Consider the following 16,841-nt stretch of genomic DNA (forward strand, 5'->3'; position numbering starts at 1 on the left):
ACCGAAGTCCTCCATGCCCATTGCTTTAATAAGTGTTTCAAATTTCGTGCGAGTTCATGAAGGAAGAAGTGCGCTCTTGGGAGTTTTTCATTTAGGCAACAAAAAACCCGAAACCTTATCACTTCAGTGGTACCTCACAACCCTTTGTGAAGGAAGAGTCACTCTGCCTCTTCCAGCCCCACCCCGTCTCCCCCCTCAAGAGCTCTTCACCTCTGAGCTGAATGAACAAGGTATTGTGAAGTGAGATGCTAATTTCCAACCCCCAGGCAATGGCAGCAAATACTTTTTATATAGTCATTCATAAAGGTATGCCTCTCAACATGTCTAGTCACTTTAGCTCTATCATGATTCTAATCTCACACACAAATGACTTCAGCCCTGAGACATGAGCAGGGAGAACAGACAGACAGACACTATACACACACACCATCAGCAATCCTCACCATAAGGCGATCTTGGGTAAAAAGGGGTGGTCTCCTTTTGCGGGATTTCTTGCACTTTTCCAAAAAGTTCACTGGTGGAGGCTTGGTAGAACTTCACAGAGTTGATAAGGCCACAGGTCTTAATAGCATCTAGAAGTCGCAAAGTGCCAACTCCATCAACGTCAGCAGTATATTCTGCTAGGTCGAAAGAAATCTTGGGGAGAGAAAGAAATAAAACCCCACTAATTTTACTAGGGGAACCAGAACATGCTGTGATCATGCACAACCAAACAAAGTAATACATCACTTGTCACAGACCATCTAAACACTTCTGTACAGAGTAGATACTCAGAATACAAAAGTATCCTCAAAGGATTTCCAAGAATAAATAAGTAGTTCCATAAATAGCAGAACAAAAAGACTAGTGTTCCCTGGGATTATTTTCCCATGTGAAGCAAGGCGTAAGCCTCCCCCCAGTGGGAACATTATCAGGCACTCTTATCTCCACAGCTGCCAATTTTCACAACATTCACTTGGGCTTAACGTATTTGACACACTTGGATTTGGTTATAATTGCCTAAAATATATTTTAAAAAAATAATAGGCCAGACAGACAGCATGACAGCACAAACATATCAAAAAAACCCCAAAACTTTAAACGACATCTGAAGTTTTGCAATTTTAACATACATCAAAGTTCAGAGAAGACTAGAAATATCTGCTATCAAAATGAGACTACCCACCCCATCTGACCAAGGTGTACCAGAGCTGTTGCTTTTGGACAGAGGTTAGGGGGATGATGAAGTGTGAGAGCAAAGGGTTGAGGTATCCTAAAGAAACCGGACATATCCAGCTGATATATTCTTCAAAGTATGATAATAAATTCATGCACACTGATGGGCCAAGAGTCCTTTTTCTCTCCCCACTCCAGTATTTCTCAGTTGTCTTTATGATGAGCTTGTGGCCTATGCCACAATCAATGTTCAAGTCTAAACTTTCTGAGTATTTAAAAATATATTAGTTCTTTCCCTTTCAGTTACAGCAGAAAAAAAAAAATTGGAAAAAGCAAGCTGAAAGTAAGAGATGTGTTGTGACCATCTCAATTTGCAGGCAGGAGAAAACATGCTCAGAAGGAAACTCACTCTTTTTGCTTGGTGGGTACAGGCTGGTTTTTTGGATGTTCTGACAAAGCTCCTGGACTCTAAGGAATTTTTTCCCACCAGTTCCCACCCCAGAGGCATGTTCCTCGCATGTTCCTCCCTCTACACTCTCTCTCCAATCCAGGGATTTTGCCTGTTAGTTTTTGAAAAAATTTTCCTTGTTTATACTGACAATGTTATAAAAAGTAAGGGGAATGGACTTTTAGAGCAATCTCCCTCATGGTCCTGAAGAATTATTCTACCTATGTCCCCTCTGGCTGATGATTGACTTCCAGGAATGAGCTATAGAGTGATGGCAACATTGCAGTCCCTTTATAATATCTATGCTGGATGTTAGTGAGACACTACCGGTATTAGACAGTACAAATCTACGATACCCCCTTCATTAGTCTTTAGTAACAGGGGAGCTACTAATGGAGTAGAGAGTAAATGACCACAGCTGGACAAGCTGAGGTGTCACAGTGAAAGCAGTGGGAAACCTGTCACTTACCAGTTAGTTTTTTAAGGATCTTTGCAGATTCAGACAGATAGCCCTATATTAATTTCTTTTGTTAAGCCATTTTCCCTGTTCAGTAATTACTGGAAGTTTAAGGCTTATTTATACAGCAGATGGAAAAAAAAATTCAATTAATTTGAGTTTTCACTTTTGGTTAATTTAATACAGGTAAGAAATTCTCTGAATTGTGTTCCTGTTCTCCAAAATAAAAAGATTCTCCCAGAGTTTTGATCTGAAATAGCTAACAGTATGAACAAAACCAAACCTTACTTTTTTTTTTTTTACCAAAAGAACCCCCCCCCCAAACGAAACCTGATACTTTGGCTTGTTAACATGGTATCACCCAGCTGAAATTGAGCACGGATCTACCAAGAAGTGATGTGCATTTTTTGTTTTAATCCCTTTGGCACAAAGATGACAGACACTTAAGGTCTCTCAGCTTCAGTGTCTAAGTAACTCTGAGGAAAACATTTTAATGAATAGGTGATACAGTCAACAATGCACTAAGGAATATAAATTTGTATATTAACCACATGTCCCAGCTTTCCAACAAAAGGCAAAACACTTACTAATTGTAGCAGAACCAAGAATTTACTTATATTAAGGTAGTTTCCAACAAATAACCCTGAAAACATCACCCTGAAATGCAAATCTTTGCTTACATATCCTACTACAAAGTAAATGGCATATGTAACTGAGGGAGTCTGAGATAACAGATTATAAAACCTCTTAACCAGAGAGGGTAATGAAGCTGCAGCAGTACAGGGAAATGCTCTCCCTGGCTGATGCAGAGACCAATTTCACAAGAGATGCTTTTCCCTATTGCCTGATGAATGACCTCAATCTTCACCTACAAAAAAAACACTCCCTGGGGTGTGAGGTAATTGTGCCTCCATGCCTACTGGGTCTGAGTGTCCCCAGGTAGAAACCACCAGTTTTGTGTCTGTTGGGTGGTTTTGTAATGCAGACAGTTGTTCACCAGAGTCAAGATTCAGACCACTAAATTCATTTCATTTTGGAGTGCAGGTTAGACAAGAATGGCATTTATGAAAATAAAAGATGATTTTATCTACTAAAACATCGAACACCAAAAATTCTGGACTGTTGAGACACCCTGTAACAACAGGCAGTAAAACTACAAATATAGATAAAAACAAACCAAATTTTAATTTGATTTTAATTCAAAGTTAAAAATGCAAAAGAGTCTTATAAAATACAAGATCAATTAAGTAGTTAAAAATAAAGCAGGGCAGAGCAGGAAAAGGTGATAAGTTATCCCTTACCACATTATTTCCCTCTCCTTATACATATTATTTTGCGCAAGACCCACAGGAAGACTGAACTGTAAAAAGAAACAACAAAACCCAACAAAAACCACACAAAAAACCTCCAACCAACCAAAACAAAACAAAAAACCAAACAAACCCCACAAATAAACAAAAAACCTCCCCAAAAAAACCTCAAAACCAAACCAAACCAAAAAGAAAAACCAACAAAAGAAAGGCAGGGACCTCGTTAAGAGGGATGTGCAAGAGAGAACTGACATACATGCATGCATAACACAAGAAAAGACTGAGTTATAGAAACAAAATATAGAATCAGATTCAATAGATGTTACTCATAGAAATAATCTCCACTGGTGTACTGAGCTCCAGTAGTGGAAATACTTGAGAGAGTAGATATGTCATGGAAATGATTGTAAAGGCAGGTGTATGAAGGCTAAGAACAAGTCATACTTTATGAAAGATTAAACACTTACCCAGTGGAAAAAAGTGCTTAGATAATACCTACAGATGAGAGCTTTCAAACTGCCTACTTTATGACAACTTTCTTAAGTGCCTGAATTAGGAAGATTGTCTTCCTGCACACCAATAAAGACAGTGGTGAGTCACAGCAGAAGGCCTAATGAAGATGCTCCTGATCATGCTTTGGCAAAACCATATACACACTCCTCTATTAATTCAGCTACCTAAAATAGATGCTCCATTCTTTCCTCAAAAATCCAAAATTATCCGTTACTATCAACTGCAAAAAGCAAGACCTGCAATTACAACTTGTTTTGAAGGATGCACCAGAATTTTTTTTGTAATGACTGGAATAGGGAAAAGAAGCTTCTTTGAATGGCAGAAACTTTAAATCTGCAAGTTTTCTCAAAGAATATTGAAGTCATGGATCCAATACTACTTCACCTTCTTTGGACAGACAAAGAAAAAGCACAACATACCAACAAAACAGAAATTGCCTGCTTGGAACATGTTAGTCTGAGTGACCTTGGTACTCCCTTCCCATGTATAATGAGGACACTATGCTTTTGCAGTTGTCATTATTGATCCTGGAGATACTGTAAAGTATATTCTTCAGATATGTCTATTTATTCCATTCAATAGGTAGTGATAAGTGTGCCATTAAAAGTGGACAGAACACTAAGGAGACACTTAAATCCTTGGTCAAAAGTACTTCAAATTCCAGGGTTTCACATTATGAACACTGCAGAATTCCCTCAAAGAATACTAAAACGCAAACAGACTCCTTATGTACGTAGGAGTTCTATATACTGAGTATCTTCACTGCTGGATTTGTCCCTAATATATGCATTTCAAATATATTCTCAGGCAAGAAAAGATTTCCACAGCAAGGCTCACCCATAGAATGGTAACATTTTCTTGAAAAAAGCATAGTTTCATTAGTTATAACACTTTGGAATCACAGGACACAATATGAATACACTGAGCCACATAATTTCTCTTCTTTCATGTGGCTGCAATCACAATGAGTTTTGTGAACTTGTTTCTACCTTTTGAATTTGAACTCTTGCATTCCCTCCCTCCCATTTCTTTATAATCACCAGATTCAATCTCTACAAGAGATTTGAATTTAATAGAGCGATGTTTTAAATATGATGTTTCCCAACTGATCATTCAAAAGCAAGCTTAGCAAGGTCTTTAACAAGATTTAAAAGCTTACTGAAAATTATCTAAATGAAAACATATGGGTCTTACCCTCCACAAGACCACATTCCTATCATGTCTATAAGCACTACATACAAGACTGTCGACTTAGTAATACTTGCTTCTGACCAATGCATTGTCAGCACTGGTGATATTCTGAAAATTATCAAACACAGGTTTGGCTTTGTGAGATACTTCATCTCTGTTTTTTCATTTGGAACAATCCAACAGATGGGCTGCAGTCATATTAACTATCAGTTTTCAACCAAAAAACCCCCTGTATTCCAGCAGAATATGCTTTAATGCTCTACCTAAGGAATATAAACAATGATTTAAAACTTCATCTCTTTCTTACAGCTTTCTCAGTTTCAGAAGATGGAATTTCTGGAAGGCTAGTGTTAATAAGAGGAAAGGTTTTGTGAAACCCCAAAGGAAATAGGATAATATAAACATAAATTATTATTCTTTCTCTGTAAAAGGAAAGGTGGCTAACCTAACTATAACATCAAAATAAGCATCTTTGATCTCTTGAAAAAACCTACTGTAGATTCTTGAGACTTAGCAAAGTAGAAGATATGTATTGGGTCATTGAGAAAGGTTTAGACCTGAAAAGCAAATCACAGAACAAAAAAACTGCTCAGAAATTTTTCAAGTCTCACAAGTTTCACAGTGGTTACTTTTTTGTATTCTTTAAAATAAATTCTGTTTGCTTTGAATATTCAGTGTTCCTTCCACTGCCAATAAAAACCATTGGGATCACTTATATCATCTCAGTAAGCAAGCTGCTCAATCCCTAGGAACAGGCATGTAAAGCACAACATTCCAGTTGTTAAATCTAATGCAGACTATAGGCCAAGCATTCCTATAAAGTCCTAAAACAATGGGGAAAAAAAAATCTTAGGGATTTTAGGAAATCTAAAGAATCCAAGGGGACCTGGGTGATGTCAAGAGGATGGGGAAGAACCTATATATCTACGAAAATGTCAGGTAACCTTCTAGGAGAATATGACAATTCCTCTTCCTCCCAGCCTCTTAACTCATAATGAATGCTTAACTTATTGTCCTCTCACCCAATAACAGAAGTAGTTGAAAGACACAAGATCCCCCAAACAGCTATATACTTTGCTATACAGAAAAATAATCAATTCCATAGGTCTGAACTGCTTATGGTTAAGCAACACTCTCGATCTCTTAAAGCCCTACTCAACTTCTTAGCTAAACAGAAATTGACTAAAAAAATAATGACAAATTCTTAATAAAATGAACATTCTTTTTGTAGTTTTATCTTCTTTCCTATTTATTTCCCTGTTCTCTCATTAGCAAACCAGAAAAAATAAAGTAATCTGTATAAAATGAGAGTAATTTGACAACATGATTACAAGCTGAGAATTAGCCAAGAAAATTTTTATAAGTGGAAGCAGAAGTCAACATTGTTTCCTAAAATGCATGTTAGCCCAAGACATTCATAATATTGCTGCAGCAAGAGAGTTTGGGTAACTTGGATTTTCAAGGTACTCATGATGTAAAGGAATAATCAATGCAGCTTCTAGAAGATGTGCTTCTCTACCAGCACTTACATTTTGGTCGTAGTGGTGGAGTTTCTCTGCAGCTCTGTCATACTGTGTGACTGGAGAGACTTGCTGAAGTGGTTAAAAGTTTGACTTTGACACCACTGGGCCAGCATTTCACCTTCACCTCTAACTGCGAAGACCCAAACCAAAGCACAAAAAATAAGCTCTTTGCTGTTTAGTGATTTGAAATGATCCTTGATGCTCTTCACATTCTATAATAACTTCCTTTGTACAGCTGAAATACCCAATGATTCCCCCTAACATACTGCATGTATGTTTAATATGGTAGTTTCTTATGGTTTGGCTTGTGTAAATCCTCCTCACAACTCTCCTCCTGACTAATTTCAAGTTCTTGATGCATACACTCTGAAATAAGCTTTAAAGAGAAATAGCTTGGCATTATTAAAACAGGTTCCCTTTTTCCCCTTTTATGAGTAAAAACTACTACTTGCTTTCTGTTGGGGGAAAAAAGAGAAAAAAAAAAGAATCAACTGAAAGCAGAAAATAAGTATAGAGAAATATTCCCTGAATACTTAAAGTTTCATATTTACTAGATCCCTTATCAGTAGGGCTTGTAAGTTGGATTCATTATTCAGTTTCTTTAGAAAGTGACTCCTCCCTGGCAAACGGCAGGTGCAGTTGTAAATCCAGCTCTTGAGGTCATCACATTCACCTTTGCCTCTAAAGCAGCCTGCTGGTATATGCCTGACCAGTTAAGAGCTATAGAAGAACCACCAATTGCCTATTATTTTCAAAATTTTTATGCACAATCCTTAAATTGGAATATCTATTCTCCATTTTAATAAAACAAAGTCTCCTACATATTTTACAGCTGTCTTTGCCATTGACTATTGATTCAAAGGCATGTTTAGAACAGATCTCCATTACAGGTAATTTGTACATTGCTTATTCTTCCAGTCATTAACTAGCTACTTTAGTGAATTAAGAGAATTTAACAGACTGGATTAAAAGACAGTTGCCCAGAGACACTTCAAAGGCAATGGACACAAACTGAAACATGAGAAATTATAACTAGATATTAGGGGAAAAATAAAGTTCACAACATGGGTAGTCTCATACTGAAACTGGTTGTGCAGAGAGGCTGTGGTATCTCCATCCTTGGAGATACTCAAAACTCAATCAGACATCACCCTGAGCCACCTGCTGTAAAAGCTGGTCCCACTTTGTGAAAAGAGCAGGTCCAGATGATATTCAGCAACTGCTCCCAAACTACATTGTTGCATAATTTTAAGAAGGCAGGGAGATGGGATTACAGCAGCGTGTTTCACGGTTCAGACATGTAGCACCATCCAATGACTAGAACGTGGATAGACAGCATGCAAGAACAAGGCCTGGTCTTGTGGAAAATCAGCAATTCCTACTGTGGGAGTAGAGAGTTATTCACAGCAACTTTTTGGAGGCGCATAGTCCAGCTTGCTATTCATCATATCTCCTCCAGAGAAGAGCTTCAGATAGAGGAATGCTCAGATCTGATAGTAAAAAAAAAATACCAAAGCAGAGGAGGAAAAGGAGGAGGGCTATCACAGAACATGAGATTCAGTATGGCCATAAACCTTTGTCACAAAAATGTAACCTCACCATTAGTTTTGCTTATCTTCTCATTCATTTGTTATTAACTTGATGGAACTGGGGAGTTGTCAGGGTTATGTGATGCAAGGGATTTATCTTGCAGAACCATCTCCAAACCACTGTTTTAAGTCTTCAGTTTCAAATTACAGAGATTAGAAAAGAAGCTTTTAAAAAAGGAGCATTGATTCTTTATTCATTGTCAGCATGATTTTGTTCAGGGATAGCTTTGACAACATACATACACACTCAAGTTTTTAAACACATGCCACATGCAGCAAAGTCAGGATGGGTTTCAATGTTTCACATTTTTTAGCTTCAATAGCTAATGACATCGTAATACCCTAAAAGCTTTCTTACATACTGAAGTCCAGCTGTGCCAGAGGCTTTAAATGTTATTTAGCAGAAAGACAAAAAGGGGCAACTTGCAGAGTCACTAGAGAACATTCAAAGGCAGATGTAAAAAGATAGCCAATTCATTTCACTTTATATGTACATGGGGAATAGAAAGTTATGAATAAAATGCATGCAGGGAATGCAGTCACTTCCAAAGAACCAGCACCATTTTTACACACTTTCACATATAAAGAAATTAATTTAAAACGTACAGGTGATTTAAAATTGTAACATGACAACTAGTTTATAGTATTAATTTTATTTTTTTTTAACTCCTGAAGCTTTTTAAAAAACTTGTATCCTTGCTTCCTTGATGCTTTCAGAACACATTGAAAGATGCTTTGCACAAAAGTGATAAAAATAGCATCACAAAAAAAAAAAAAAAAAGAAACAAATCCCAGAAAAACCCACAGACCTTCACCACCTACCTGCTTTATGATTTTGATAGACTTTCAGTGGATAGCTAGATAGATATTGAATTAAAGCAATAATCTAGTATGGCAAAGCTTTGTTAACAACAGTCTCTTTGCTCTTTGCCTCCCTAGTCAACAAGACTTCAAGACTTGAGTTAACACAATGGACCCTCCCAAATATTAACAGAACTTCTGTATTGGCTAGAAGCTAGAATTAACCCAAAACTTTGCAAATTACTACCTTGCCTGACTCTCTTGTACCTCTTACTAACGCATAAAGCAAAATATCCCTATGTTTATGGAGCCTGTCAGAAGTTTTGATTTTTTAACCAGAAAAAAATGTTTTCAGCATTTATTATCACTGAAGATTCCTTCCCAGACTGCAATTTCTTATGCTGCATACAACTGTTAAAGAAAGCTTAAAAGTAGTTCAAAGAAAGTACCAAAAATGCTTCTCCCTTCATGACAAAATAAAATATTTCGTAAATGGAGTTTTGACATACTTGATTAGGGACCGGGGTCTTTTTTCCTTAAAGGCATTTAATTTGGAAACAAAATGTACTGAAGAAAAGCAGATCTTTTGTAGAATAATGTAAATTGAATTTGAAAATCTTGAGAAAGCTTGCTATAAAATGGTAAAATTTTTTTTTTAATAAAAAATATTTTTTGTTATTCTTTTCCCCCCTGCCCCCACATTATCTATCGGCAATTGTCTGACCAGTTCTCTAAGCTATAATTGTCATTATTTTGGTTTGACTTTCTCTGCTATATCTACCTAGTGACTGATGCAGCACAAATCATGATAAAAAGATGAGAAAAAACACTGACTGCTGGCAAAATCCCATAATTAATTCTGACCAAGCTGTGCACACTCTGAATGAAGCATCTATAGAGATATGACATATACTTTATAAAAACCAACTTTCTATGATGATTAACAAGAGCTTTTACTTTTTACTCTATGGAAACCTCTGTGATTTTTAATTTTTCCTTTGAACAAGAATTGCTATCTCCTTCCTAACAGCTAACAAGTGGCTTCACAGGGATTCTCCAAAAAAAAAAAAATTAATTAGATGAATGTGCATGTATTACTCATTAATGGGACCATAAACCCAATTAGAGGGATTGCCCATGAATATGGGCCTTGAGTCAGCCATTCAATTTGCAAGCTAAAGGTGCAGACACAGCCAAGTCACTGCAAGAAAGCAAGTTACCATTTCACTGTGGAACTGAGGTAATGCTGTCTGGAAGCACTCTTAAACCACAGCAAACACAAGATAAAGCAACTTATCTTCTCTCTTTTACTGACAGCTACTCAAAAATCAAACTACTTAATTCATCACAGCCTAAGAGCAGGCAGGTACCTCAGCTCTGACCACACATGGCACTTGCTACCTTGTGGTGCTTCAGTCATGGAAGAGCTTTCAAAACAGGACTTCAGGGAGACAAAACGGAAACATGAATTTTTGAGGAAATGAATACGCATGTGTGTACATGCACACACGCACAGAGAAGAAATGATGACTTGTTTTCTTGGGCACAATGGAGAAATGGTGGAATCACCACTCCTGGAAGTATTAAAAAAATGTGTAGATGTGGCTCTTGGGAACATGGTTTAGCAGTGAAGAGGGCAGTGTTACATTAATGGTTGGACTTGATCTTAAATGTCTTTTCCAATCTTAACAATGCTATGATTCTATCTAGGGAACAATCTTTGCCCTGAAGTACCTGGGGAGGGAAGTTCTGAGCTCAGAGTTCAACATCTCCACCTGTGTGGCATCTTAACAGGTTGCCCCATTTGTGTACTCAGTTTAGTCTTAAAACAGTACTATAAAGTACTATATAAACACATTTTCCAAATAAATGCCACCACTTCGGTCCTATTCCTGGTCCACTCACATTGTTCAATAAGTCTACATTCTCCCCTTACTCACCATCACTTACAATGTGTCTTAATGTTATACCTCCACAGATCTAGTTCTACTTTCTGGTTTGCCATAAATCAGCTAAAACTGAGAACAAGTCTTCTTCAGCTACAAAGCTTTCAGCACACCTCAGACTTCTATGCAATTAATTTCTGAGGCTTTTTTTTCAGTTTTACTGCATGTGTATTAAGAAATAAATTGGGATGGCTAATTGCATGGGGCAAATTTGGGTGGACATGCATGTACTGACAAAAGACATGCTCCCACAGTTGTCACCTTCCCAATTCTTGCTCCAGTACTCCAGCAGGAATGACTGGGAAAATGACTAAACATGCAACAGCATGTCAAGAAATAAGTCACCAAAGTTTTTTTCAGTTTTCTTTTTTGAAGAGGGCAAATAATCGCCTTTTCTTCCAGTGCATAAGGTCATCTTCTGTGAAATTTCACTCTGAAATCTTACTCAAAGAAAGGACAACAATTCCAAAACCAATATATTTTTCCTACACACACCCAGTAGCATTCTTTTCCTTTTACTTGTTCTTGAGAACAGCTGATACTTAAAAACATTCTTTAAATAAATATAAGAGTCTGAAGTTTGCCCTTGCTCTGAAAGGAAACCATTGACTCTTTTAAATGCATTAAACTTGCAACCAACAAACCAAAAAAACACCTTAAAATGCCAAAGTGGGTGAACCCTAGTAGAGGAGTGCTAATACCCCTACCTGTAGTGCAAGTACAGGCACTAAATATGATTAATTTCAAAATCAAGGTATTAATAGCATTCATATAAAACCAGTAGCTGATGACGGCTTTGTTGTGAATGATGTAATAAACCTGTAGAAATAGCTTTCAGTAAACTCACCATAGTAACACCTAATTTTAACATTCCATTTCAGGTAAGATGGGGATAGGAATAATTACATACCTCAAAGTGGACTGTGATAGTTCTTCATCCTGTGTAAGGAAGCTACAGGAATGGAATATACTATTACCACCACTGCTAGAGCTCAGATTTTAATGTTGTTAGGATACTTATGAAATCACGAGCCTTACATCTTCTCCAGTTGCATCCTTTCAGGGCGAACACTATATGACAGTGAGCACTCTGAACTCAAAGGCAATCCCCCCACATAAAATGTTCTACTTAATCAACTCATGTGTCTTAGAAGGACGTGGGTGGGTGGCTGGCTAGAAAGAAACCTGTGGGATGAATTTGAAAAAAACATGTGTCTTGACAGGTATGTAGGGGTAAGGTGGAGAAGGCCAAGGGGCAGTGAGATCTTAAGGGGATGAGACCCTCTGGTTAAACTTTATTGAACAAGCAGGACGATACTTGCAGAAAACAAATCAGTTTGTTATTTTTTCTGCTGGTATCCCCTTTGCCATACTTTATTCTTACATTTATTATTGACTACTAAAGCCTCTTCACTACAGCTCTTAGAAAACAATGTATAGGCATAAATTTTAAAAGGCAGGTTTGGCACTCATGAGCCATGGTGATCATAAATCAAAGCAGAACATTGCAACTAATTTGTGTACTGCAGCACACAACCCTAATTTCAGCCCTGTTTTTCACCTAAGTCTTGGGTTCTGACCCAGAGAAAAGGACTAGGAATAATAGCTGCTTTTCACTTGGATATGAAGGTAAACCTTAAATTCAGGAAATAGGGATGTCATAGTCAACTAATCACATAAAAACAACAAGTTTGGGAGTTTCCCTCTCACCCCTAAGAACAAATATTGCTTTAGTACTCCTGACCTAAAACAGCATTGAAGTTTTTGTCTCTAGTAGTGCTAGAAGCAACAAAAGACCATATTGACACCTATGAGACAGTGCCTCTCCTCGTCTATACTATGGTGTGGCATTTGGTCTGCCAATAAACCCCCTCTCAGAGGAGCTTTGAGTAAGACTTGATTAAGATATAAAAAGCTCCATCAGCTTTCACAGTGAACTTGGAAGCCTCAGGATGAGGCACGTTGGAAAAGCAATATGGAAGACAAGACCAAATTGCCAAAACACACTGAACAAATCATTGGACATGATCAGTGGGAACATCAAATTTCACAAATAAGGTGAAGTCTGTAAAATTGTGAATGACTGCATTTTAGTTTTAAAAGAATGTATAGCTAAGGCAGATGCCACATCTCTATTGTATGCAAATATTTTATTTCAATTAGCACTTTTCAATCATGCTTTTTCTTTTCTGAATGACTCACAGATACCTCAGTCAAGAAATGGCAGGATCAGAAGTACATGCCAACAGGCTGCATTTATCTCACAGAAAGATAAATGTGTAAGGAATCGTGTAAATCTATCTCAAGATTTTTTTGAACCTGTCTTCCCTTCCAAACACATTTTCTCTACATGCCTGCAAGCCTCTATAAAACAACATACTCAGTTTCCACGTCCTTCCAAGCAAGCAGTATTCATAAGAATTTAATTGAAACTAAGGAGATTGTATTTCCAGAGCTTATCCATCAGGCAGAAGAAAAAAAAAATCAAGTTCAGTCTATAAGTTTTATCACATAGTATTAAGCCAAAGAAGAGGTCATAATAGTAACTTGTCCACAAATGCACATACAAAAAGGGGAAATCTTTAGAACTTTTATAGGCCACTGAGAGAGTCCTGCTGCACAGGCCATTATAAGCAGTGATCGTCCATGAGGGAAACACTCTGAATAGCTGTGAAGTACGGCTGGATGAAAAAATACTGTGAGTTAACATCCGTGATTGCACACAATACTGACATAAGCTAGGAACACTATGTCTCGTGGCTGCAGTAGGAGTTTTAGCTAATTTCCAGTGTGCTGACCCCAAGTTGCTTTGGGGCTCTGAGCATCCTCACCTGGGACACAAAAAGTTCTGTCAAGGAACCACAAAACGTTGGGAAAAACATAGTGGTGCTGCCTATTAGCCAGGGAAGCAGAGGAAATTTCTGAAGTGTCATATGGGAGTTTGGAAACATTAGCTAATTTTTGATCCTGCATCACTAGTATTACCAAAGAAGCTGTGCTGGGAAGTCTGAGAAATGTAAATAGTCAATGGTGATGAAAAATTCTATAATTGGTAAAAAATTAAAAAACTTCATCATGAACGCAAAACCTCAGCATTTCACTTTTCACTCCTATAGATTTTAACACCTCTTATGTTGCAAGAGTACTCTCTCCACACACAAATTTAAGCTGATATTAACTGCAGTTGTATCTGAAAATATGTATTTTTAATACTGGTCAGGTTCTAGGCAGTAATCCCTTTCTCAGAAACTGAATGATTTAAATGAAGTCATAGTTGCTAAGTGCACTAGTCAGCCATATATCATGTTCTCAGAAGTACAAAGAGTACTTGAGGGTGAAAGGTTTTTAGGATAATGTACGATTTCTGCATTAAATACAGAACTGCCATTATAAAATTTTAGCAGCTTGCCAAGCTTTTTTTTTTTTTTTTTGAGCAGAAGTAGGAGGGAGAAATAAGGAGGTTGAATGGAACTAAAACAGTACTGTTTGTACCCTGGTGAATATTAGGGAAATGATAAATGATCCCTAGGACACAGACTGATTTATGCAATAAAAAGTAAAATACGGTGGGGTAGAGCCTTTGTGTGAAAATCTCATCCTTGGACAGCTACAAGGTATGAAATGCACCCAAGTGTCTCAAATCCCTCAGGGTTGCAATTAACTCATGATAACCACACCCATGAGAACTGTCTCCTTTGCTCCTCTGTTGGGTGGGAGGAAAAGGAGAGAGAAAGAGGTATATTTCTGATTATGAAAAAGAGAAGATTGACAGTTTACATTAGTGAACCCTTTAAAATCAAACTGTTAAAAGTTCTTATTTTTTCTAGTTAACAGCATGAGTAAAGAGAAGCCACATCTCATGTCACTATGATAAAGGAAAAAACAGATTAAACATGACAGTAAGACAACTACAAGCAAAAAAAGCCATATATATGCATAAATCGGACTTGTTAGTAGCTTTAAATTAATAAAATAATGAGATTAATACAAGAACCAGACAAAATACAAGTAAACCTCATTCTGCAAAGGCTATTACTCAGAAAATTCAAATAAAATGTGCTACTCTTAAACTGGCAACATCGTTTGGTAATCCTACCTGCATGCAACTAGACCTTTTTTTTTTCTGCTTGCAGTGCTACAAGATATCATTAGAGAGCACTGAAGTCTTACACCCTCTTGTATTTTCTTGTAAAAGGCTGAACTCTTCCTAAAAAATTAAGGGATAATGTTAGAAAGTTTTTTCATTTTTTTTGTTGAAAAAAAAGTGAGAATCAAACCATTTTACATTTTTGAACTATACTGGCTATACAGACAATCCTCAGATTCAGGTAAACAGACTTGGCTAATATATATACAACTCAAATTAGTTGGTGTCTACTTATATCCTTGGTGAATGGAAATGCAGATGCATTTTTTCATATTATAAGCTTGCCAAATTTATGGAGAAAATAGCTACTATGCTAGTAAATTATAGCGATGTGTCGGCCTAATAACACATTTACAGCGCATTTTTATCCTGCAGAAAGAGAAAATAAACAATGAATTTTCTTCCTGGGGTGAGAGAACTCATAGATACTTGATTCACTTTACTGAATTGATAATATTTGCTCTCTGTACAACAAGAGCAAATACTGTGCAATGTATTGCCACAGGAACTTACCATATGCAGGTATAAGATCTAAATAGAAACTCTGCCAGGTTTATACAGCAATCTGATCCTAGTAGTCTTGCATACCCCCAACACTTTAGTTCTCATCCACAACCACTAACACTTTTGAAATTATAGCTTCCCCAAAATTCTAAATTTAAACTCCATTCAATTATGTATTTGTTTGATATTCAGTATTGGAAAAATTAGTATGCTCATAAAATTGTATGTAAGGACATTTCAGCACACAGTAGAGTAAATATACACTGCAACTCAGAAGTTTGTTTCAAATATTTATTCTTTTCTTCAGATCCACTAGGAATAGCAAAACTGAAGTTGTTTTAAGAACAGATGAGATGCAACAGGTTGCTCTAAAATGCACAACTTAAACAGTATGAACTTTAGTTCAGATTAATTCTTCATCCTAAAAATCTCTCTCAGCTGCAAATTATGCTGCCTGCATTGGGAATTCTCACTTAATTGTACAGAACATTTTATAGTTCAAGACAGCAAAGGAGGGGATAACAAAAACTTTTTAGCTGTCACACTATTTTTCTCACATTTCCCTTTGCTATTCATCAGATCCTTGAATGAAGTCTTTCACTGTATCTGAACTATGACTCCACGATGTTTTTTCTATTGTTACAAGAGGGAGCGACTACCTTGTCAAGCAGGGGTTGAGCTTTTCAGACAAAATAGGTATTTCTAACACAATGAGTCTACAGTTCATCCATCATCCACCCACAGCCCTGTCTAAAAGAGGGAAAAATGTGATGTGCTCCATGGTAAAGACAAATTAAAAATTTCACAGCTGGCAAGTTTGAGGTACTGTTTTCTTAGTAAAGTGTAGGGCCACAAACAGAGAAACTGATTGACTGCTCACCAGGTTTTTTTTCCCTTCTCACTTTACTGCCTCAGTCTTAAACTTTATAGAAACCTGTTAAGTACAGGATCATGATTTTTATTATTCGATTACTTCTTTTTCTTCAAAACTGTATCAAAATATTAATACATTTAAAATTGGGATTTGAAATTAACTTATGATATTCCAGTATAGTTTGACAAAAGTATTTATCTGAGCTTATTCCAAAATTCCAGCTACAGTGTATGAAAATACATTTCATCTCCCTTTCTTTGCAATCTGAGGCAACACTTTTATTTTTGGAACAAAAGACTGCAGATATTATCTCTGATAAACAGCTCCAGATCTGTCAGCATGATGTCCAGACTGCAAGTCCTCTTTAAAAGTTTACATTCATG

At 36.9% G+C, this 16,841-nt stretch overlaps 1 protein-coding gene across 2 annotated transcripts in view; it reads right to left on the bottom strand.

Moving 5' to 3' along the window:
- GMDS (GDP-mannose 4,6-dehydratase) overlaps positions 1-16,841 on the bottom strand; it is a 412,400-nt gene that overhangs the window by 256,571 nt on the left and 138,988 nt on the right. For both annotated transcript variants that reach the window (XR_007906642.1, XM_051799489.1), the window contains exon 5: positions 444-636. Coding sequence is in view for 1 of the 2 variants with exons in the window: in XM_051799489.1 (XP_051655449.1) it covers positions 444-636 (193 nt within the window). In the remaining variant the exon portion in view is untranslated. The remainder of the gene's footprint in view (positions 1-443; positions 637-16,841) is intronic.

Source organism: Manacus candei, unplaced genomic scaffold, assembly GCF_025592945.1.
Source record: "Manacus candei isolate 608988 ecotype Guabito, Panama unplaced genomic scaffold, ASM2559294v1 h1tg000049l, whole genome shotgun sequence".
Taxonomy (NCBI): Eukaryota; Metazoa; Chordata; class Aves; order Passeriformes; family Pipridae; genus Manacus; species Manacus candei.